This window comes from Sorex araneus, chromosome 4 (genome assembly GCF_027595985.1).
Source record: "Sorex araneus isolate mSorAra2 chromosome 4, mSorAra2.pri, whole genome shotgun sequence".
NCBI classification, from domain to species: domain Eukaryota; kingdom Metazoa; phylum Chordata; class Mammalia; order Eulipotyphla; family Soricidae; genus Sorex; species Sorex araneus.
The window spans coordinates 222,291,683-222,311,799 of NC_073305.1; the positions used below are offsets into that span (position 1 = coordinate 222,291,683).

Here is a 20,117-nt window from a genome sequence, read left to right on the forward strand (position 1 = left end):
CCCCTGAAAGGTCAGCTCCTCCAGCCCCTGGCCTGGCGGTGGCCCTGGGGCCAGCTCACCCTCCTCAGCACTGCCCCACCGCTCAGCTCTGGGCCCGTGCCAGCCTTCCTTGTTGTTGTCCCAGGGGGGTCCCCATGTTGCACCCCAAGTGCAGGATTGCACTGACACTAGGAAGAATGTGTCCATTTGTCCTTCCAAGGGCTTGTAGGGTGTTTATGGGAGAAACTGAAGACCTCAGGCGACTTCCCCTTACTTCGGGTTCAGTTTTGGTTTTATTTCCAGTTGTGATGGGAGGTGGGGTTCCCTGGTTTTTAATTTTTTTCCTAGGATGGAGACAGTACAGGGGGCAAACTGTGGGCGACTCAGCAGACCCTTCCAAACCCTGGGCACCACAGGGCATGTCCCCCAACTGTTTTAGCTGGGGGGGTCACACATGACGGTGGTGCTCAGGAGTCACTCCTGGCTCAATCTCGGGGGTCTGCACTTGGGCCCTAGAGACAGTTCCGCTGGGAACTCCCGGAGGTGCGTGACCCTCTGCCCGGGCACTCTCGGCCCCTCCCGGTCAGCCCGAGCCGTGGCCGGGGCGGGTCCCGGCCCCCGGCCCCGCCAGTGCGCGTGCGTAGCTGGGCCGCAGGGCACGCCTCCCGGAAGCCCCGCGAGCCTGTCCCTCGGCGGCCGCCGTCGGGTCACGTGCCCCGGCGGGTCACGTGGTCCGGCGCGGTCACGAGCCGCCCGGGCCGATCCCGGAGGCGGCGGGCATGGCCAACGTTTCCAAAAAGGTGTCGTGGTCCGGCCGCGACCAGGACGACGACGAGGCGGCGCCGCTGCTGAGGAGTGCGGGGCGGCCCGCGGAGCCTGCCGGAGAGGACGCGCCGCTGCTGAACGGGACGGGGCCCGCCGCGCGCCAGGTGGGGCCGGGGGCGGGGACGCCGGGGGCCGGGGGGCCGGGGGCGGGGGGCGCGGGGCGCGGGGGCGCCGGGGGCCGGGGACGAGGAGGGCGGGGACGCCGGGGGGCGGGGACGCCGGGACCCGGGGCCGGGCGGGCGGGGGACGCCGGGGACGCGGGGACGCGAGGGGGGCGGGGCCGGGACGCCGGGGTGGGCGGGGTCGCGGCTGCGGGACGCTGCAGCGTGGGGCGTTGGGGGACCCGTGGACGGGCCTCGCGGGTCTCGGGTCCGCCGGTGGGGCTCTCGGCCCTCGTGCCCGGCTTTGTGTCCCCCTGAGCGCGGACGCGGGGCTGGCCTGGGGCCGCCGGGCCCGGGAGCGCTGGCCGCCAAGCCGCGCCGCCGCCGCCGGGCTGCCCGCGTGGGAGGTGCTGGCGGCTGGTTCTCTCGGCCCGCTGCATTTCCCCTTTCTTTTTTTTTTTTTTTTTTTTTTTCTTTTTTTGGGTCACACCTGGCGATGCACAGGGGTTACTCCTGGCTCTGCACTCAGGAATTACCCCTGGCCATGCTCAGGGGACCATATGGGATGCTGGGATTTGAACCCGGGTCGGCCGCGTGCAAGGCAAACGCCCTACCCGCTGTGCTATCTCTCCAGCCCCGCGTTTCCCCTTTCTAAGGAGAGTTCCGTAAATCCCCGCCGGCCTGTGGCTGCCCCGCACCCAGGTGTGTGACTCGCCTGGTGCCCCCGCCTGGCATCTTCCCCGCCGGCCGCGGTCTGCGGTGGGGTCGGGGGCGGTCCGCCCATCTCCCGGGGGGCACCGGCACCCGGAATGGCACCTCCACATCCCTCCTTCCCTGCCAGCTTCTGCCCTGGTCTCACGCCCACTCGACTTAAGCTCGACTTACGTGTGGTACGGAGAGTGAGCCTGGCATTAGCCTGGTGGGATGTAGCTGGGCAGTGCTGAGTCTTTGGGACCCAGCGTGGACTGTGGAGGCTGGTGATGCCCAGTGTGGACCGTGCGAAGGCCAGTGACCAGTGCGGCCAGCCCACAGCCCCGTCTGTGTCTGGACCAATTGAACTACTGTCCCGTCTTCCACCTCCTGCACCCCTCCCCCAGGAAGGCCCTGGAGGTGCCCACAGGTTGTCCTTATCCTGTGCCAGGCTTTCTTGGGCAGGAGGTGGCCTTCAGTGCTGTGGCCTGACTCTGCTCTCCGGCCCTGGCACACTTTGGTGTGATTGCTGAAGATGGGGCCTCTGCTCGTGCAGGCAAGCATGTGCCCCCCCCACCCCGTGGCCCCATCTAAAGCCCACACCCGATTGCTTATCCATGCCCAGAGGAATTTGGGGGGTGCCGCCATCCTCAGTGGTGCTCAGGGCCCACTCCTGCTGGGACTCGGGGTGCCAGAGATGGAACCTGAGTGAGGCCAGTGCCCACCTGCCATGCTCTCCCGCAGACCCTGACCTGCAGTCTTCCTGCCCACCTGGGCTGCCTTCTCACTCTGCTGTCTCTGGGACTGCTAGTGCATTTGAACGTGAGAGTTTTTGTCCTGTGTTGGCACAGGCCGGTGGTGCTGTGTCTGCTTCCTCACCAAACGGTGCAGCATGCGGTGTGGACGCCAGCTCCCTGCCCCATTTTGTTTATAAGTCTCAGAAAGTTCCAGACTTACAGGGACTCGTGCAGCCACAGAGGGCCACACTCCTGCCTGTTGCCTCCTGTGCAGCCCTGCTCTGTGGTCTGCCGCAGACCTGCCAGCGGGTGCAATGCCCGCCCCCTCATGCCCCGAGGCACCGGCCGCTGGTGGGGGACAGATGCCCCCTGGACTGCTGGGCTGGAGCGTGATGGGAGGGAGCCTTTTCCAGGACTGGGAGAGTGGAGTCAGGCACGGGCACGAGCCCGCCTATGCCGTGGGCCTGGGCTTCCTGGCCGAGGCAGGGGACTGCCAGAGCGCGTCTGTCCCCCTCTTCTCCTGATCTCGCCAAGCACCGTCCTCTTCCCAGGTGCCGCAGAACTGCAGGGCCTGTGGGCAGCGTCCTCCCACCCCCCGATGGGGCCAGGGGCCTGGGGCGCTGTAGACCCGTGTGCCTGCCAGCCTGGCTGCCCCTGCACTCCCGGCCCGGCGCCCAGTGGGGGCTGGGGCCCCCTCCTAGGCTGTCCATGCAGCAGGTGGCACCCCTTGGCCAGAGGCTGAGCTGCTTCTCTCCTGCCCAGGCTCCTGCACCAGTATCTGTCCGTGCTGGGCACATGAGCACTGTGGAGTTGGACGATGAGCTGCTGGACCCAGTGAGTTGCCACCCAACTCTGGACTTCGAGCAGGGCAGAGGGCAGAGGGTGCAGGGTACAGGGCACAGTGCTCAGGGTACGGGCACAGGGCAAAGAGCATGCTGCTAAGAGCGAGGGTGAAGGCAGGGGGTGCGGGACACGGGGCGTAGGGCAGAGGGTGCGGGGCAGAGGGTGCAGGGCATGGAGTGTAGGGCACAGGGCGTAAGGCAGAGGACACAGGGCAGAGGGCTCGGGGCACGGGGTGTAGGGCAGAGGGTGCGGGGCACGGGGCGTAGAGCAGAGGGCACGGGGCTCAGGGCAGAGGGTGCGGGGCTCAGGGCACAGGGAGGGGTGAGGGGGTCTCACCAATCCCTTCACAGCTGTGCTGGTCTTCAGGCTGTCCTTGTCCCTCTTGCTCCTTGCCCACACCCTGCACTTCCCGGTCTGCCGTGCCGGCTCATCCCACCGTAGGGGTCACCTGTCCTACCGGAAGCTACTAGGGTACCCGGGACCCCACTCACCTCCTCAGGGACAGGAGTCCGTGGGCTGGGGGCAGCCCCACCACCACCAGGGTGCCAGGACCTGCCTGCTTCCTGATGTTGGAAGGGTCAGCAGGCCACCCCCTGCCAGCACCCCACCTGACCACTGCGCCAAGCTCTCCAGCTCCCCAGTGGGTACCGCCCACCACCCAGGGGCTGTCAGTGACGGCTCCGGGCAAGGCAGGGGTGTGGGAGCCCCGGGCCTGTCTCCTCGTGGGGTGTCCTCACCCTACCCCCACACAACAGGCGGAGCCCCCGTCCCCACTGCCTAAGGAGATCCCGCACAACGAGAAGCTGCTGTCACTCAAGTACGAGGTAGGCCTCAGGCCCCCAGGGCCCGCCACCTCGCCCCCACCCCGAGGCCTGAGTCTCGCCCTGAGTCTCCCCCACCCCGCAGAGTCTGGACTACGACAATAGTGAGAACCAGCTGTTCCTGGAGGAGGAGCGGCGCATCAACCACACGGTGAGCGGGCTGAGTGCACGAGGGGCGTGGGGGGCGGGGCATGCCCTTTGTGCTCCCTGCGCTCCCCGCGCTCACCGTGCTCCCCGCACTCCGTCTCTGGTGCCTGCAGGCCTTCCGGACAGTGGAGATCAAGCGCTGGTTCATCTGCGCCGTCATCGGTGTGCTCACGGGCCTGGTGGCCTGTTTCATCGACATCATGGTGGAGAAGCTGGCCGGCCTCAAGTACATGCTGGTGAAGGGCAGTATCCTTGTCTGTGGCCAGCCCGGGGGTGGTGTGGGCACCCGGGAAGTCCGAGTAGCCCTTGACAAGTGCAGACATCGACAAGTTCACGGAGAAGGGGGGTCTGTCCTTCTCGCTCCTGCTCTGGGCTTCCCTCAACTCCGCCTTTGTGCTCGTCGGCTCCGCCATCGTCGCCTTCATCGAGGTAGGCCTGGGCGGCTGGACGGGCGTCGGCGCTTGCCTTGCGCACAGCAGAGCCGGGTTCTGTCCCTGCGCCCCATAGCGTCCCCAAGCACATCCACGAGTGACCGCAACACAGCTGAGTGTGGCCGGAAAAAGCAAACAGAAAACCCCAACCCGAGGTGTCCGAGCTGCCCCTCACCCATGCCGCCTCAGCCCGCCCTCACGCCCCTCCGCCCGGCCCTCGCGCCCCTCAGCCCGGCCCTCTTCTGCAGCCCGTGGCAGCGGGGAGCGGCATCCCGCAGATCAAGTGCTTCCTGAACGGGGTGAAGATCCCCCACGTGGTGCGTCTGAAGGTGAGGCTGGCGCGAGGCTCTCGGGTGCCGGCTGCCGTGCCCTGTGCTGGCGAGGGTGCCCACGGCTCGCTGTGCAGCGTCTTGCCTCGATTTTTCTTCCCCTCAGACTCCTGCCTTTGCTCTGGCTCCGGGGGGTTGGGGGAGGGCAGGGGCTGGGGTTGTCCGGGTCTCCGGCGTGGAGGGAGTGTGGGGCCCGCAGGTCGGGAACAGGTGGGCTCTGGGCTGCTGGGTGGGACCAGCCTCGGCGGACTCTTCCGGAATGTCTGCGCCAGGAGCCCCGCGTGCCGCCTCAGTGCCCGAGACGCTGCGCCTGCCCGCGGGTGCCCACCAGGGCCCTTTGACGGGACTTGCCGTGTCCTGTGTTCCAGACGCTGGTGATCAAGGTGTCCGGCGTGATCCTGTCCGTGGTGGGCGGCTTGGCCGTGGGCAAGGTAACCGCGTGTGGCCGGCCTGCTGTGCCCGCTGGGCCCCGCCTGCGCTAAGCCCATGCCTCTTCCAGGAGGGGCCGATGATCCACTCCGGCTCCGTCATTGCTGCCGGCGTCTCGCAGGGGAGATCGACGTCGCTGAAGCGGGATTTCAGGGTGCGTGCAGCCCGAGGGCCGGGGTGGGGGGTTTCATCTGGCCGGGCTTGGGGTGGGAGTGTGTCCCCCACCGCCCCCGTGCTCCTCGGTTGGTGCTGCTGGCGCTCCTGGAGTAGCATCTTGGTGGGGCCGTACCCGGCGGTGCTGCTGGACCCACAGGCCGAGGCTGGACCTGGACTCCTGACTGAAGCCTGCACTCTGCCTGGCCCGGCAGCTGTGCCCGCCCTCGACTGGCTGGGCCTAGCGTCTGCCAGCTGCCCTGTAGCCCAGAGTTTCTCCCGTCTCGGCGCCATCCATGCGCCTCTGGCTGTTGTCCTGCCAGCACCTGAGGTTTTGGTCTGAGCCCCGCCTCCACCCGTGCTGAGCCAACTTTGTCCCCTCTGTCCCTGGGCCAGATCTTCGAGTACTTCCGCAGGGACACCGAGAAGCGGGACTTCGTCTCGGCGGGAGCTGCCGCTGGAGTGTCTGCCGCGTTTGGCGCCCCCGTGGGTAAGGGCCCTCTGTCCTTTCCGGCCCCTGAGCACGGCCCAGCGTGTGTGGGCAGGTGCCATGGGCCTCTCCGCCTGTTGCAGGCGGGGTCCTGTTCAGTCTGGAGGAAGGCGCTTCTTTCTGGAACCAGTTCCTCACGTGGAGGATCGTGAGTGCCTCGCCCCTGCCTCCTCCCCTGGAGCTCCACCCCTCTGCCCTTCCCGCAGCTCTCCCTTACTCTGCCCTCCTATGCCCAGTGACCCCGCAGCCCCTCTGCTCCGTACCCCCGCTATCCACTCGGCTGCTTCTTGCCCCCAGTTCTTTGCATCCATGATCTCCACCTTCACCCTGAACTTCGTCCTGAGCATCTACCACGGGAACGTGTGGGACCTCTCCAGCCCCGGCCTCATCAACTTCGGCAGGTTTGACAGCGAGGTAACCCCCTGCTTCACCTGCACAGGGGCAGGCCAGAGCTCACCTGTGACCTTGCGGGCAGCCGTGGGGGGGTCTGAGCTATGCCCTAGGGTTCCCTCCCGTGTGCCCTACGGCCCAAGCCCACAGGAGCCGACCTAGTGTGGAGCAGGAGGACCCTAGTGGGCGTCTGACAGATACTCTGCGCCAGCAGAGGGCTGAGACGCGCTGGTCTCCTCTTCCCAGACTATGGTGTACACCATCCACGAGATCCCCATCTTCATCGCCATGGGTGTGCTGGGTAAGGCCCAGGGCCGGGGCACGGGCACACACACCCCAGGAGCAGACACTGGGGGGACTGACGTGGCCACTGACTGGACGCTGGAGTCCCGCGTCTGCCCTGCGGCCTTCTGAGGCCTTCGTGCCTTGGAGGGAGGACTAGGCCTGTGGGTGGACAGGCGGGCGGATGGAACCCGACCTTTCCGCGCCTCAAACGTGCCTTACCGCCCAGGTGGCGTGCTCGGAGCCGTGTTCAACGCACTGAACTACTGGCTGACGATGTTCCGAATCAGGTGAGAAGCTGGGGACAGAGTGCAGGTGTGTGGGGTGAGGCCACACCATGGGCCAGTGCCAGGACCCATCTCTCTGTGCACATGAGACCCGGCCCCACCTCTGGTACCTCCTGGGGGTCAAGGAGCGACTGCCCACAGTGGGGCCCGGGCAGTAACCACTGATGCCTGCCCGTCCACTGCAGGTATATCCACCGGCCCTGCCTGCAGGTGGTCGAGGCCATGCTGGTGGCCGCCGTCACGGCCACAGTCGCCTTTGTGCTCATCTACTCGTCCCGGGACTGCCAGCCTCTGCGGGGAAGCTCCGTGTCCTACCCGCTACAGGTGGGACCCGACCCTGCATGCATACAGACACACGCCTCCACACGTGTGCAGCGGCCCAGTGCTCAGCTCACTGTCCGGCCAGGGGTGGCCAGGGTGCACCTAATAGGGCCTGTGCCGGGCGTGACGCCCTCCCTGGGGCCTCGTGCTGCCCTGCACCGGCCCTGACTCGCGCTGTCCCTGTTGTGTCCACTCCCCAGCTTTTCTGCGCAGACGGTGAGTACAACTCGATGGCAGCCGCCTTCTTCAACACCCCGGAGAAGAGTGTGGTCAGCCTCTTCCATGACCCCCCAGGTACCCGCCCCATCGGGCACAGTGGCCCTGTGGGTGGGGGCGGTGCTCGGGACGTCTCTCTCGGCTCTTGCTGCTGTGTGCACGGTCCTCGTATCAGGCCTCGGTGGGCACTGCCCCCTCTGTAGCCCTGAGGAAGCATCCAGGAGCCCACGCCCCCCCGCAGGTTCTTACAACCCCCTCACGCTCGGCCTCTTCACCCTGGTCTACTTCTTCCTGGCCTGCTGGACCTACGGGCTGACCGTGTCAGCCGGTGTCTTCATCCCCTCGCTACTCATCGGCGCCGCCTGGGGCCGGCTCTTCGGCATCTCCCTGTCCTACCTCACGGGCGCCGCGGTGAGGGCCCACCTGCAGTGTGAAGGGGCTGGGGGCCGGCGGCTGGTGTGCAGGGAGACCCCAGAGATGCCCCTCCTGCGGGTTCCCTCTCCCCTTGCAGCCTGCCCATTGCTGTTCACCTCAGCTCGTGTATGTGCATGTGCTGTGTATGGGAGCCCGTGTGTGTGCGCACAGGGTGTGCCATGCATGTTTGTCCACCCGCATATGCCACGTGTGCACACACTCTGTGCCTAGTACCTGTGTGTGTGTGTGTGTGTGTCTGTGTGTGTGTGTGTGTGTGTCTGTCTGTCTGTCTGTCTGTAAGCTGCAGATCCTGTGTCCCCACAGATCTGGGCGGACCCAGGCAAATACGCCCTGATGGGAGCAGCGGCTCAGCTTGGTGAGTGCAGCCTGCGGGGGACCGTGGGGAGCAGGGGGGAGGCGCGTGGCACCCAGGGACTGGCAATGGCTGTGCTGCACCGCAGGTGGGATCGTGCGGATGACACTGAGCCTGACGGTCATCATGATGGAGGCCACGAGCAGCGTGACCTACGGCTTCCCCATCATGCTGGTGCTCATGACCGCCAAGATCGTGGGCGACGTCTTCATCGAGGTCAGCTGGCTTGGCCTGTGCCTGGGGGGTGGTCCTGGGGTTCTGCGGTGACCCCCGTGGACCCCCACGCCTCCTCCCATAGGGCCTGTATGACATGCACATCCAGCTGCAGAGTGTGCCCTTCCTCCACTGGGAGGCCCCAGTCACCTCCCACGCACTCACCGCCAGGTAGGGGTGCCCCGGGTCCCAGGCCGGGCTCGCTGTGTCCCGCAGGGAGCTGACAGGCTTGGGGACTCACCCGCTGTCCTGCAGGGAGGTGATGAGCACGCCAGTCACGTGTCTGCGCAGGACGGAGAAGGTGGGCGTCATCGTGGACGTGCTCAGTGACACGACCTCCAACCACAATGGCTTCCCCGTGGTGGCACCCGCTGGTGACGCCCAGGTAACCGCTGCTGGGACGTCCTTCCGAGTGCACACGAGGGGCCCAGGGGCCTCGGCTCCGCCCTGACAGACTCTCCCCTGCAGCCCGCCCGGCTCCAGGGCCTGATCCTACGCTCACAGCTCATCGTGTTGCTCAAGCACAAGGTGGGTGCCGGCGGGAGCGTGGACCCTCTTCCCGGGCTCACGGGGCCGCCGGCTCATGGGGTCACTGCTGCCCGCCGCACAGGTGTTTGTGCAGAGGTCCAACCTGACGCGGCGGCGCCTGCGGCTGAAGGACTTCCGGGACGCGTACCCGCGCTTTCCACCCATCCAGTCCATCCACGTGTCCCAGGACGAGCGGGACTGCACCATGGACCTGTCTGAGTTTATGAACCCCTCCCCCTATACCGTGCCTCAGGTGTGCGGAGGGCAGAGCGGGGAGGCCTTCGGGGGGCCTGAGGGAGGCACGGGGGGCCAGGCTGACAGGGCTTCTCCTGCAGGAGGCGTCTCTGCCCAGAGTCTTTAAGCTGTTCCGGGCCCTGGGCCTCCGGCACCTGGTGGTAGTGGACAACCTCAATCAGGTAAGGGACCTCCCGTTGCCCCACCCCAGCCCGCCCCTCCCCCACCCGGTCTGCACACAGCCACCTTTGCTCCTGCAGGTGGTGGGACTCGTGACCAGGAAGGACTTGGCCCGGTACCGGCTCGGGAAGGGCGGCCTGGAGGAGCTCTCTCTGGCCCAGACGTGAGCGGGGCCTGCCCCGCTCTCCCTGCCCTGCACCCTGGACATCTCCCAGCTGCTCCCTCCTGTGTGTGTACATGTGTGCGTACATGTGTGTGCATGTGCACACCTGCAGCTCTTCTCTGGCTTCTGTCTCAGCTCTGAGATCGGGAGCAGCCCCAGGCAGGAAGCGCCTGGCCCGGGCCCCGCTGGACACAGTGGGGACCAGCATCGCCACCCTGCGGCCTTGCAGAGCTGGAGTCCCAGCCACCGTGGAAGCAGGACTCAGAGACTTGGCACAGGGCCATCGCCGGCTCTGCGGACACGCGGTCTGCCCACGCGGTGCCTTCCTGGGCTCTGATGCCAGCTCTGGTCAGCAGAAGCAGGACACTGTGCCCCCAGGCGGCGCAGACTGGACCTTAGCCGACGGACTCTCGTGTCTGGGGAGCGCGGGCCAACGCTTCCCTGTTTCGGGGTGTTCTGGGGGTGGGGGAGGCGGGTCCGAGTGGGACATAATAAAGGCCTTTGCCCTGACGGCTGCTCCGGCTTCTTCCAGCCAGGTTGCTGGATGCGTGTTGGGGGGTGGGGAACATAGACAGGAGCCCTGGGAAGCTGATAAGGGGCCACAGGCTCCCTAGATGCGCAGGTTGGACCCCACATCCACTTCTCTCCTGTCTCCCCCCAACCTCCTCTCCCATCCCTGTCCCCCGTCCCTGTCTCTCCCGTCCCCGCCTCTCGCCCATCTGTTGCTCGCCGTGCCTCTAAGCAGACACGCGACTGTGTGCGTCTCCTTCCCAGGGGCTGTTTGTTTGCAGGTCCTTCTTGCTCCTAACCTGCTTTGCTACTCAGGAAGCCCCCAGGGCTTCCCGGACCCCCTCACCTGTGCAGGAGGCCCCGGGGAGGACGCCCTCAGCCGCCCAGGAAGCCCTGTCAACCCTGGGTGTTGGTGACAGGGCAGACGCACAGGAAGTTTGTGAGGAGCCTGAAACCTCACCAGTGGCAGCTGTATCAGACCTGGGGTCAGAGCAGACCACCCCCAGCCCTACCTGGGGCAGAAGCCGGCAGTTGGAGCGGCCTTGTGAGGGCAGAGGGCAGAGGGCTTGAGTTCCACCGGCAGTTGGCCATGACGCCACAAGGTTCTGGACAGCACAGGAAGTTCCACAAGTGCCCGGTGCCCTGCCTCAATCGTGCCTAGGAAGGAGAGGTGTGAGGGCAGCGGCCCCTTCACGGCCCGGTCCTCACAGGCCCAGCCTCAGCCCTGACCGCCCCTGCTCCCTCCAGACCCCTGAGCACTGAACCCCTTCCTTCCCAGGGCCACTCTGCTGTGTTTCTGCCCAGGTGGGGAGTGGCCAGGCCACGCCCAGCCCCAGCGCCCAGCGCTGCACTTCCTCTGCCCGTCCTGAGGAGTGTCCGGTGGTGCCCTCGGAGGCTGGGCTGTAGCCCGCAGGCATGGCTGAGACCCCCTGCTCCCTGGGGCCCTCGGCCCCACTGGTCCCCTCCCAGCCCAGCCCCATCTCCCTGGAGGACCTGGAGGTGCTCCTGCGGGACGGGGGCCGCAGCCCCGAGCCCCTGAGCGCAGTGGGGTCCTCGGACCAGCTGGAGTCCAGCGACCTGGCCTCCACCGCAGTCCTGGGGCCGGACACCCCGCGGGGCTGGGAGCAGATGGAAGAGAGGTGAGCAGCAAGGAGCCTGGGGGAGCAGAGCCCCAGGGAGTGGTCCCAGCCCTGTCACGCCCCGCAGGGTGGCCGAGCTGCAGGCAGAGGTGGTGGCCCTGGGCACACACCGGGACCACTGCGAGCGTGCCATGCTGGGGCTGCTGCGGGAGCTGCTCCAGGTACGGACGCGCCTGCAGCGGCAGGAGGCAGAGCTGGGGGCACTGCAGCAGGAGGTGCAGAGGGCGGCCAGGGCCCCGGAGGAGATGCAGGAGGTGAGTGGGGGCGGGACGGGGCTCCCGCACGGCTGGGCCCCTGCTGGCCCCTGCAGCCCATGCTTCCTTGCAGAACCAGAAGCAGATGCAGGCTCTGGACAAGAGGTACCAGCGGGGGTTGGGCCTGCCAGGCGGGCCGCGCAGGGGCCGTGCGACCCCTGGCACCCGCCTGGCTCTGCGCTGCTGCAGGCTGCTGGAGGTCCGGGATACCCTGGGCCGCATCCGGAGGCAGCAGGCCCTGCAGGACTCGGAGCGGAAGGGAGCCGAGCAGGAGGCCTCACTCAGGTGCTCCCCAGACACCCCTCGCAAGCACACGCCCCAGTCCCACAGGGCTGGGTGGTGAGGAACAGATGCGGCCCAGCCTGGCCCTCCCTGCGGTCCTTGTCCCACAGGGGCCACGGAAGTCAGCTTCTTGTTGCCCAGACGCAGATGGCCAAGAAGGTCTGTGGGTGCGGTCCTGTGGCCACAGCCTGCCTTGGCCCCCAGGTTCGCCCAGCTGTCCGGAGAGCTGAAGCAGGAGGGCCAGGCCCGGGAGGCGGCCTGTGGCTCCCTGCGGAGGGACCAGGAGGAGGCCAGCCAGCGGGTGGAGCAGGACATGGCCCAGATGCAGGTACCTGTGCCCACCCTCTCCCCTCACGCTCTCTCCTGCGTGGCCTGGTAGAGCACCACAGGGCTGGGAGTGGAACCTTCTAGATAGTTCAGAGCCTCTCCCCTGCCTGCACCCCTCCTTCCTGGAATCCCAGGGGGCTTCTGACACACACCCGGAGCTGCACTACACAAGGCCGGGACAGTGGGGCTACGGCCCAGCTGCCACCTGCATTGCCTTTGCTGGGGCTAGAGGCCTGGGGCTGTGGGACTGGGCCAGCCCTTTCTCCAGGCAAACTGCCCCCACCGCATTTGCCAGTCAAGTTTGACAGCCGCCAGCACCTGCTGGGCAGACAGGTGCCACGGGGCGGACACATGGCGCCTGTCAGTGGACAGGGCTCTGGGCCACAGTGCTGGCTCTATCCAAGGAGCTAGCTCTGTCGGGATGCTGGGACCAGGCAGGCAGAGACTGCGAGCTGCAATGTCCACAAAAAGGACTGCAGATATAGTAGGGGAGGGCGAGGCCATGCCTTGCACAGGGCACCGCACAGGGGTCCTGATCCTCGCCAGGGGTGAGGCCTGAGCACGCAGGGTGTGACCCCAAACCAACCAAGGCCACAAACACATCTGCAGAAGCTCCCGGCTGCGATGCCCCTTCCAGGAGCCGTGGGGGCTCCCTAGGTACCAGATGGGTCTGGTTCTGGACCCTGGGGACAGGCGGGTCCCCAGCACCGGCAGCGCTGCGGGGCACGGGGACCCCGGGCCTGTGAAGGCAGCCTCGGCAGCCACTGCTGCAGGAGCACAGTGCAGAGCAGGAGCCCCGCACTGCCGGGGGCTGACTCCCCGCAGGCCCAGGTCACCAAGCTGGGGGAGGAGATGAGCCTGCGGTTCCTCAAGAGAGAGGCCAAGCTGTGCGGCTTCCTGCAGAAGAGCTTCCAGGCGCTGGAGAAGGTGGGGCCTGCAGGTGGGCACGGTGTTGGGGGGTCCGGGCCGCCCCTCGCTGCTCCCGCGGACCTCCGAGCGCCCTCTGCAGAGGATGAAGGCCACAGAGAGTACGCGGCTCAAGGCCGAGGGCAGTCTGCGGGAGGAGCTGGACGTCCGATGGCAAAAGCTGCAGGAGCTGGATGAGGCTCGCGTGCAGGCCATGCTCGAGCAGTGCCGGGTGAGCAGCAGCCACGGGTCACGAGGGAGGGAGTGGGGGGGCGGGGCGGGGCCGGAAGTGGAGCTGGGAGGGATTTGGGGTGGGGCGGGGCTTCTGGAGGGACGTGGGCGGGGCGTCGGTGGTGGGACAGGAAGAACTGGGCGGGGCTTTCTGGAGGGGGTGTGGGCGGGGCGTCTGAAAAGGGGGCTGGGAGTGGGCGGGGCGTCGGGAGGTATGTGGGCCGGGCGTCGAGGAGGGGCGGGGCCACAAAAGCTTCACCTGCAGCAGGAGGAGCGGCGAGTAGTGGAGCGGTGCCAGGGCCTGGATGACGCCGTAGTCCGGTTGACCACATTTGTACGGCAGAACCAGGAGTCCCTGAACCATATCCTGGTAGCACAGAAGAAGGCCCAGTGAGTGTCCTCGGGTGTGGGAGTTGCGGCTTGCAGGACCCTGTGCCACACAGTGTTCTCAATCTGCCGGGGTCTCCTGGGATGTTGGGGCACCACCACCAGACTTCCCCGGCAGTCCCAGACCCACCAGCTGAAGGACGCTCTTGGGGTCCTGCCAGGGACACCAAGGGGCGCCTGGAAGAGAGCCAGGCAGAGGAGGTGGCCTTCTACCTCCAGGAGAGTCAGGACAGCCTGGAGGCCATGCGGCTGGCAGGGACACTGGCCCAGCAGGAAACTCAGGATGCCCTGGAGCTGGTGAGGGAGGGGCAGGGCAGAGGTGGGGGAATGCTCTGAGGCTCATCCCCTCAGCTCAGAGAGAAGAACGAGGAGAGTCATCCCCATGCCACCTGTCTCTGCAGCTCCAGGAGAAGAACCGGGCCCTGGACCTGTCCTTGGCCCAGCTGGCCCAGCAGGTGAAGGACCTGAGTGACCACTTCCTGGCCCTCAATTGGAGGCTGGACCTGCAGGAACGGACACTGAGCCTGAGGCTGAGCGAGGTGAGGCGAGGGGCCAGGGCATGCTGGATGGGGGACCCTGGAGCCCCCCTCTCCAGCTCTCCCCACTGCCCAAGGAAACCCTGGACCTTCCACCGGGCCCCTCCCTCAGCTCTCTGTGAATCTCTCAGAAGGGACGCAATGGGCTGCTCATGGCTCAGTGGGCACACACCACCCCCACCAGAATGTTTCTTGCCACCATGCATCTGTGGGCATCCAAGCATTGGAGAGGGCCACCCACACTGTCCCCTGCCCCTTTGGGCACCCCTGCCCTGCACACCCCCACCCCCCGCCTCTTCCCCATGAGGCTCTTTTTTGGTGCCTGGGGTGAGGGGCAGGGGCTGCCCTGGGTGCCCACCGAGGCTCCCTGCCACTAGGCATGAATGGGCATGAGGCCTCTGTCCCAGCTCCCCATGGCTATGTGGCCTTTCCCTGTCCCAGGCAAGGTGCGAATGGGAACACCTGGAGCAGGACTCCCGTGCAAGCCTGGCCCAGGGCCAGCAGGAGGTCGAGGCACAGCTGAGGGAAGTGCAGGAAACTGTGGGCAGCCTGCCCCGGCAGGTAGGTAGGTGGTCAGCTGCCTCCCTGCCCCATGCACACATGCACCAGCACGCACACGTGCAGACAGATATGCTTTTGTGTCCACTCACCCGTACACATGTGCACATACACAGCCCCCACACACAAAGAAGCCACATACATGCACGTCCATTCACCCATACACACATGCAGACACAAACCCATACATGCACATACACAGCCTCACTCATGCGCAGTCAACCACACACATGTACACAGTGCATACACTCAGTCACATACATGCACATAAACTCAACCACACATGCACATATACTCAGCTACACACGTGCACATATGCTCAGCCACACACAGGCATAATACACTGAGCCACACATGCACACACACTCAGCCACACATGCACATACACTGAGCCACACATAGGCATACATGCATCCACACAGCCCTGCAAATACAGTCACTCACCTGCATATAGGACTGGTGCGATAGCACAGCGGGTACGGCGTTTGCCTTGCCTTGCCTTGGCACAGGTTCAATTCCTCTGTCCCCCTCGGAGAGCCCAGCAAGATACCGAGAATGTCCCGCCCGCACAGCAGAGCCTGGCAAACTACCTGTGGTGTATTCAATATGACAAAAACAGTAACAACAGGTCTCTCTCACAAAGGAGATGTTACTGGTGCCCACTCGAGCAAATTGATGAACAACGAGACGAGACGAGACGACAGTGCTACAGTGCTACACATGCATACATCCATACACAATCAGACATGCATATAGCACTCTCGTTTGTGTTGTGTGCATGCAGACACACACATATGATCACACACGTGTGCATGTGCTGGCTTCAGTGCACTGCTCACTGGCCTTGCAGATAGAGGCTTTCTGGGACAAGTGTGTCCTTCACAAGAGTGACTTGGATCTCAAGATCTCTGCTGAAGGCCGAGCCAGGTGAGGTGGTGTGGCCCTGGCCAGGGAGGGCACTGGTGGGTATGGCTACCTCAAAGCCAACCTATGACAGTGAACTGGGAACCTCCCCCAACCTGGCAGCCGCGCTCCTCCTGTCCTCTCTGTCACCTGCCAGCCCCTGTCTCTGCCCATACTACTCCAGCGCCGTCCAGGCACCCACATCCCTGCCCGGTGCAGGGCCCCAGTCCAGGCCTCCTGTACCCACAGAGAGATGGCGGTTGGGGGCCTGCGGCAGGAGCTGGCGGCGCTGCTGACTGCCGTGCAGCTGCTCAAGGAGGACAACTCGGGACGCAAGATCGCTGAGATCCAGGGCAAGCTGACCACGGTACTCAGGCCGTCCCCCCACAGGCCAGGGCTGAACCCCAGAGAGCCTGGTGTAATCACAGGACCTCAGCTCAGCCTTGCAGGGCACCTCAGGGCCCTCTCAACTCCCAGACACCCAGCTCTCGTGTGCTGAGGGCCAGCTCCTGCCCAGTGCCCGCAAACAGGTGGGGCAGAGGGCCGTGTGTTTAGTTTCAGAACCAAATGATGAGATTGGAGAATAGCATGCAGGACCACAGGGCCATCCAGAACCTCAAGTTTAATACGGAGACAAAACTGGTGAGACCCACATCCTCCCGCTGTGCTGGAGTGGCCTTGTCCAGCTGTCCAGGTTGCATTTCCCAGCAACTAAGACCAGGCTGGTCCTGGGAGATCAGACCCAGTGACCGTCGCCCGCCCGCATTCTCCACCCCTCTGAGGGTCCCTCTGTCCACCATCCATTCTTCTGTCGGCAGCGCTCAGAGGCCATGGCTGCCCTGCAGGAGAGCGTCATGCGTCTGTGGGGTGAGCAGGGCCTGGTGGCACCAGCGTGGCAACGTCTCTTCATCAAGGACACGACGCCCAGCGCTCTGGTCTCCCTGAACCGCTGGGGCGTCTATCAGGCCCTGAGGTGGGCGGCAGCTGCCTCTTTCTCTAAGGGCGTGAGGGCGGGGTGGGCGAGGCTTAGAGGTGGGGTGCCCGTGTTGTGGGGCGGGGCCTGGGGTGGGGCTTAGGGATGGTGCTGGTGCTGTCGTGGGGGCAGGCCTGGGGCGGGCGGGGCTTAGAGGAGGGTGCAGTCGTGGGCGGGGCTTAGAGGAGGGTGCGGTCGTGGGCGGGGCTTAGGGCTCCCTGGCAGCCGTGGCTGTGTCCCGCAGGTGGTCGCAGTGGAAGGCGGAGCTCCTGGGTTTGCTGGCGAGGTCCCGCTGCACCGTCAGGCACAAGCTGCACCATGGGCAACCCTTCCACCAGCCCAGGTCACTGCCGCCGCCCCCCAAATAAAGCAACAGCTCCTGTGGGCAGACGTTCCTCGGCGCGCTGGTCCCAGGCCCTGGCTACTCGGAGGCCTTCCCGGGAATGTCGTGTGTCAGCCCCGGGGGCGGGGAGGGGGTCTGAGGCGGCACACTGCCCCTCGCCTAGTGCTCATCCTCCAACGCCTGAGCGCCCCCCGCTGAGGGCTCCGGGCCGGCTTCGGTGGACCAGCTGGCCAGCAGGTCGCTGAAGTCAGGGGGGTGTGGGTTCAGCAGGCCCAGGGTGCTGGGCTCCGGCTCCTTCCAGAAGGACGGGGGCAGCCTACGCTGGGCCATGGGCGTGATGTGGCCGTATTTGCGCTGCAGCCGCAGCCAGCGGCCGGCCGCCCTGGGCCCTGCACAGCCTCGCAGCCCGAAGTCGAAGAGCTCGGCCAGAGGCCCCAGGGGCTGCCCCTCAGGACCCCCCGGAGCGTGGAGCCCTGGCTCCACTGCCTCGCCATCCCCCAGGGCCAGGGCCTGCACCCGAAGCCCAGGGCCCGCACTGCTGTCCACATGGCCGTCACTAGCACCGGGTTCCCAGCCTGTGTCCCTGCGGCCGAAGTAGCGCTGGATGTCCCCACTGATGAGCTCAGAGAAACGCAGCAGCTGCACAGGTGGCGGCTCGGGGCTGCTCCGCGGGGCCGAGGTCAGCATCTCGAGCTGCTGCCCCTCCTCCTCCTCCTCCTCCTCCTCCTCCTCCTCCTCCTCCTCCTCCTCCTCCTCCTCCTCCTCCTCCTCCTCTTCCTCCTCCTCCTCCGAAGTGTCCAGGGGCTCGGGGTCAGAGGACAGGAAGGGCCCCCGTGACGGCAGGGGCAGCTGGAAGTCGCAGAGGGGCCGGATCACACCTGCAGCCATGGCCAAGTGGGTCAGGGCTCAGGCCTCAGGCAGCTGGGGGTCTGCAGAATCAGGTGGAGCAGATGTCAGGGCAGCCTCTCCAAGCCCCGGAAGGTCCCCACAGGCAGCGAGGGCCTGTACTGGAGGGGCCAGGGGCAGCGGAAAAGCAGACACTCCCATCTCAGGCCCGGAGGTGGGGGGTCCTGGCCAGCAGAGCCCCTCACAGGGATTCCCACTGCCCTGGGGTACGGGGAGACACATTGGTAGCCCTTGGTCAGCTCATGTGTCAGGCCCCGGGTGGGTGGGAGGAGGGAGCCCCCCGGCAGAGGGAGAAACAAAGGGAGGTGGGGGCGAGGTTGGGGGTCCAGCCCTCCCAGACAAGGGGCAAGTCCACCGCTTCACCCAGAGTTGGGCAGGGAGTGAGGGGGCGGTGGGGGGCTTCCGCAGGCTCCCGGACCCCCACTGCCCCTGCCTGTGTTTGCCCCACACCAGACCCGGGCCAGTGCCCCGGCTGCCGCCTACCTGCTGCCTCAGCTCCAGCCCGCTGCTCCGTCTGAGCCCGAGCTTTATATCCGTGCTCTGCAGCCGGCGCGCTGGCAAATATTTGCCGACGGCATTGTCCCCGCAGACTGGGCAAACACAGCCCGTTTGCTCTTGCCCCGGCAACAGGGCCCCGAGGGGGGGTGCTGAGGGCTCTGCCGCCGGGGGACGGTGGAGTGTTTGCCGCCCCCCAGCTGCCTCGCGCCCAGCCGCTGGCCCTTATCTCTGCTGCTGACCGGGCCCCACGAGCCTGCCAAACAGGCGGAAAATTAAATTTCATGCTATTTTGACTTCTGGAGTAGCTGCACTAGAGGACATCCTGCTCACGGCCTCCACGCGACCACAGGGCGGGGGAGCAAGGACCCTGAGCCCCACTACTCCCCGAGCTCATGGTGCTGGGAGCCTCCTGGGGCAGGGACAGCGGGGTCTGTCCACAGCCCACAGGGACCAAGAGTTGCGGGGGCACAGACTCAGGGAAGGGGCAGTACTCAGGCATGTCCCGGTGTCCCACCTGCTGTACCATCTCCCCAGCCCTGGCCTGGCGTGTCTGTGCGGGGGGTGATAGTGGTGGGGAGCAAAGCTGGCCAGAGGCCCGGGCTGATTCCTGGGCGGCACCTCCACAGTGGAGCCGACCCCTGAGTTCAGCCATGTGCTGACGCAGCCAGAGCCGGGAGCCACCTGGCACAGGGAGCTGGCACACACAAGGCCTGTGCTCGCTATGCACTCTACACGTAGCTTGCTTTGCTTTTCTCTTTTGAGTCACACCTGGCAGTGCTCACAGCTGATTCTGGGCAGTGCTCAGGGGTGACTTCCGGTGGGGCTCCGGGAATTAAACCCAGGTCAACCACAGGCAGGGCAAGTGCCTTAACAGTTTTCTGTGTATTTGTTCCCTCTTTCTGGTGGTAGTGGGTGTTACAGCCAGTGATGCTCGGGGGTTACTCCTGGGCCTGCACTAAGGAATTACTCCTGGCCGTGCTTGGAGGACCAGAGAGGATGCCAGGGATTGAGCTCAGGTTGACTGTGTGCAAGGCAAATGCCGTTCCCATTCCAGACCCTTTCTCTGCTTGTTCTTGATGAGAAGCACCAGCCATACCCTGGTGAGGGGCAAGAGACAGACAGGTGAGGGTCTGAAAGATTTTCTCCGGGGTCCCAGTAGGGCTGTCGATAAGTTTTTCCCCTTCTTGGCCACTTGTGAGTCAGAACCAAGTTAAAGATGGCTCTAGGAAAGGTGGGTAGGTAAGTCTTTGTTACCAGCGAGGCTGGGCTGGGGTCAGCAGCTCTCCTAGGGGGCATCTGTGGGGTGTTTGCTACATACATCTCGGCATGGGAGTAGGACTGGGGCTGGCCCCCACCAGCATCTGTTCCAGCCAGCTAGGGTGCCCAGCCCTGTGTCCACTCTGTCCCCACCTGCCCCCTCCTGGCTTCAGACTCTGTCCATCCAGAGGTGGGGGGCCTGCCCATCACATGCCCACCATATTGATCTTCCCAGGAAAATCAATAGCGTCAATATGCCAGCTCTTACCCGCTGCCTGCCGGCACGCCTGCCTCGGGCCAGCCTCACCCGGGAGCAGGACACCAGGCCTTGCCTTGGGCCAGTGAGCTCAGACACATTGTTGGCTTCTCATGACGACAAGAGCAGGTTGCACTGGAAGGGTCACTGAGAGCCCATCACCCAGCACCCCCAGGGCTGCCCAAGTCAGGGGTCCCAAGGGCTCGAGCTGGAGGGCAAAAACCCTCTCCATTCTGCACCCAGGCCGTATGTGTGCAGTGAGAGACATGGCCCAT

The 20,117-nt window shown here is 65.7% G+C and overlaps 3 protein-coding genes across 3 annotated transcripts; 2 read left to right on the plus strand and 1 right to left on the minus strand.

The window, feature by feature from the left end:
• The first annotated feature begins 694 nt into the window (after positions 1–694).
• On the plus strand, positions 695–10,057 carry CLCN7 (chloride voltage-gated channel 7). The gene is made up of 25 exons (XM_055135433.1): positions 695–908; positions 3,095–3,166; positions 3,931–3,999; positions 4,082–4,147; positions 4,257–4,389; positions 4,463–4,572; positions 4,823–4,903; positions 5,272–5,334; positions 5,403–5,486; positions 5,882–5,975; positions 6,059–6,123; positions 6,273–6,389; positions 6,612–6,666; positions 6,877–6,937; positions 7,120–7,258; positions 7,456–7,549; positions 7,713–7,882; positions 8,210–8,261; positions 8,347–8,474; positions 8,557–8,642; positions 8,727–8,856; positions 8,940–8,999; positions 9,082–9,252; positions 9,335–9,415; positions 9,494–10,057. The coding sequence occupies exons 1-25, from the start codon at positions 759–761 to the stop codon at positions 9,578–9,580; spliced, it is 2,418 nt and encodes an 805-aa protein (XP_054991408.1). The 5' UTR covers positions 695–758; the 3' UTR covers positions 9,581–10,057.
• Positions 10,058–10,809: 752 nt separating this feature from the next.
• CCDC154 (coiled-coil domain containing 154) lies at positions 10,810–16,950 on the plus strand. The gene is made up of 16 exons (XM_004604426.2): positions 10,810–11,225; positions 11,293–11,483; positions 11,536–11,584; positions 11,669–11,764; positions 11,966–12,089; positions 12,914–13,015; positions 13,098–13,226; positions 13,491–13,615; positions 13,774–13,909; positions 14,014–14,151; positions 14,590–14,709; positions 15,557–15,633; positions 15,859–15,976; positions 16,165–16,251; positions 16,428–16,582; positions 16,827–16,950. The coding sequence occupies exons 1-16, from the start codon at positions 11,002–11,004 to the stop codon at positions 16,948–16,950; spliced, it is 1,995 nt and encodes a 664-aa protein (XP_004604483.2). The 5' UTR covers positions 10,810–11,001.
• On the minus strand, positions 16,687–18,547 carry PERCC1 (proline and glutamate rich with coiled coil 1). The gene is made up of 2 exons (XM_055135484.1): positions 18,315–18,547; positions 16,687–17,854 (listed from the first exon to the last, which is right to left on the minus strand). Exon 2 carries the CDS (start codon positions 17,811–17,813, stop codon positions 17,085–17,087), a length of 729 nt encoding a protein of 242 aa, XP_054991459.1. The 5' UTR covers positions 17,814–17,854; positions 18,315–18,547; the 3' UTR covers positions 16,687–17,084.
• Between the last annotated feature and the right edge of the window lie 1,570 nt (positions 18,548–20,117).

Bases quoted from the DNA above. Each gene is read 5' to 3' on its own strand.
- PERCC1 (XM_055135484.1), bottom strand. From the start codon at position 17,813: ATGGCTGCAGGTGTGATCCGGCCCCTCTGCGACTTCCAGCTGCCCCTG.
- CCDC154 (XM_004604426.2), top strand. From the start codon at position 11,002: ATGGCTGAGACCCCCTGCTCCCTGGGGCCCTCGGCCCCACTGGTCCCC. The intron at 16,252-16,427 runs GTGAGACCCACA...TTCTGTCGGCAG, and splicing joins TTAATACGGAGACAAAACTG to CGCTCAGAGGCCATGGCTGC. The intron at 16,583-16,826 runs GTGGGCGGCAGC...TGTGTCCCGCAG, and splicing joins GGCGTCTATCAGGCCCTGAG to GTGGTCGCAGTGGAAGGCGG.
- CLCN7 (XM_055135433.1), top strand. From the start codon at position 759: ATGGCCAACGTTTCCAAAAAGGTGTCGTGGTCCGGCCGCGACCAGGAC. The intron at 6,667-6,876 runs GTAAGGCCCAGG...CTTACCGCCCAG, and splicing joins CATCGCCATGGGTGTGCTGG to GTGGCGTGCTCGGAGCCGTG. The intron at 9,000-9,081 runs GTGGGTGCCGGC...CCCGCCGCACAG, and splicing joins TCGTGTTGCTCAAGCACAAG to GTGTTTGTGCAGAGGTCCAA.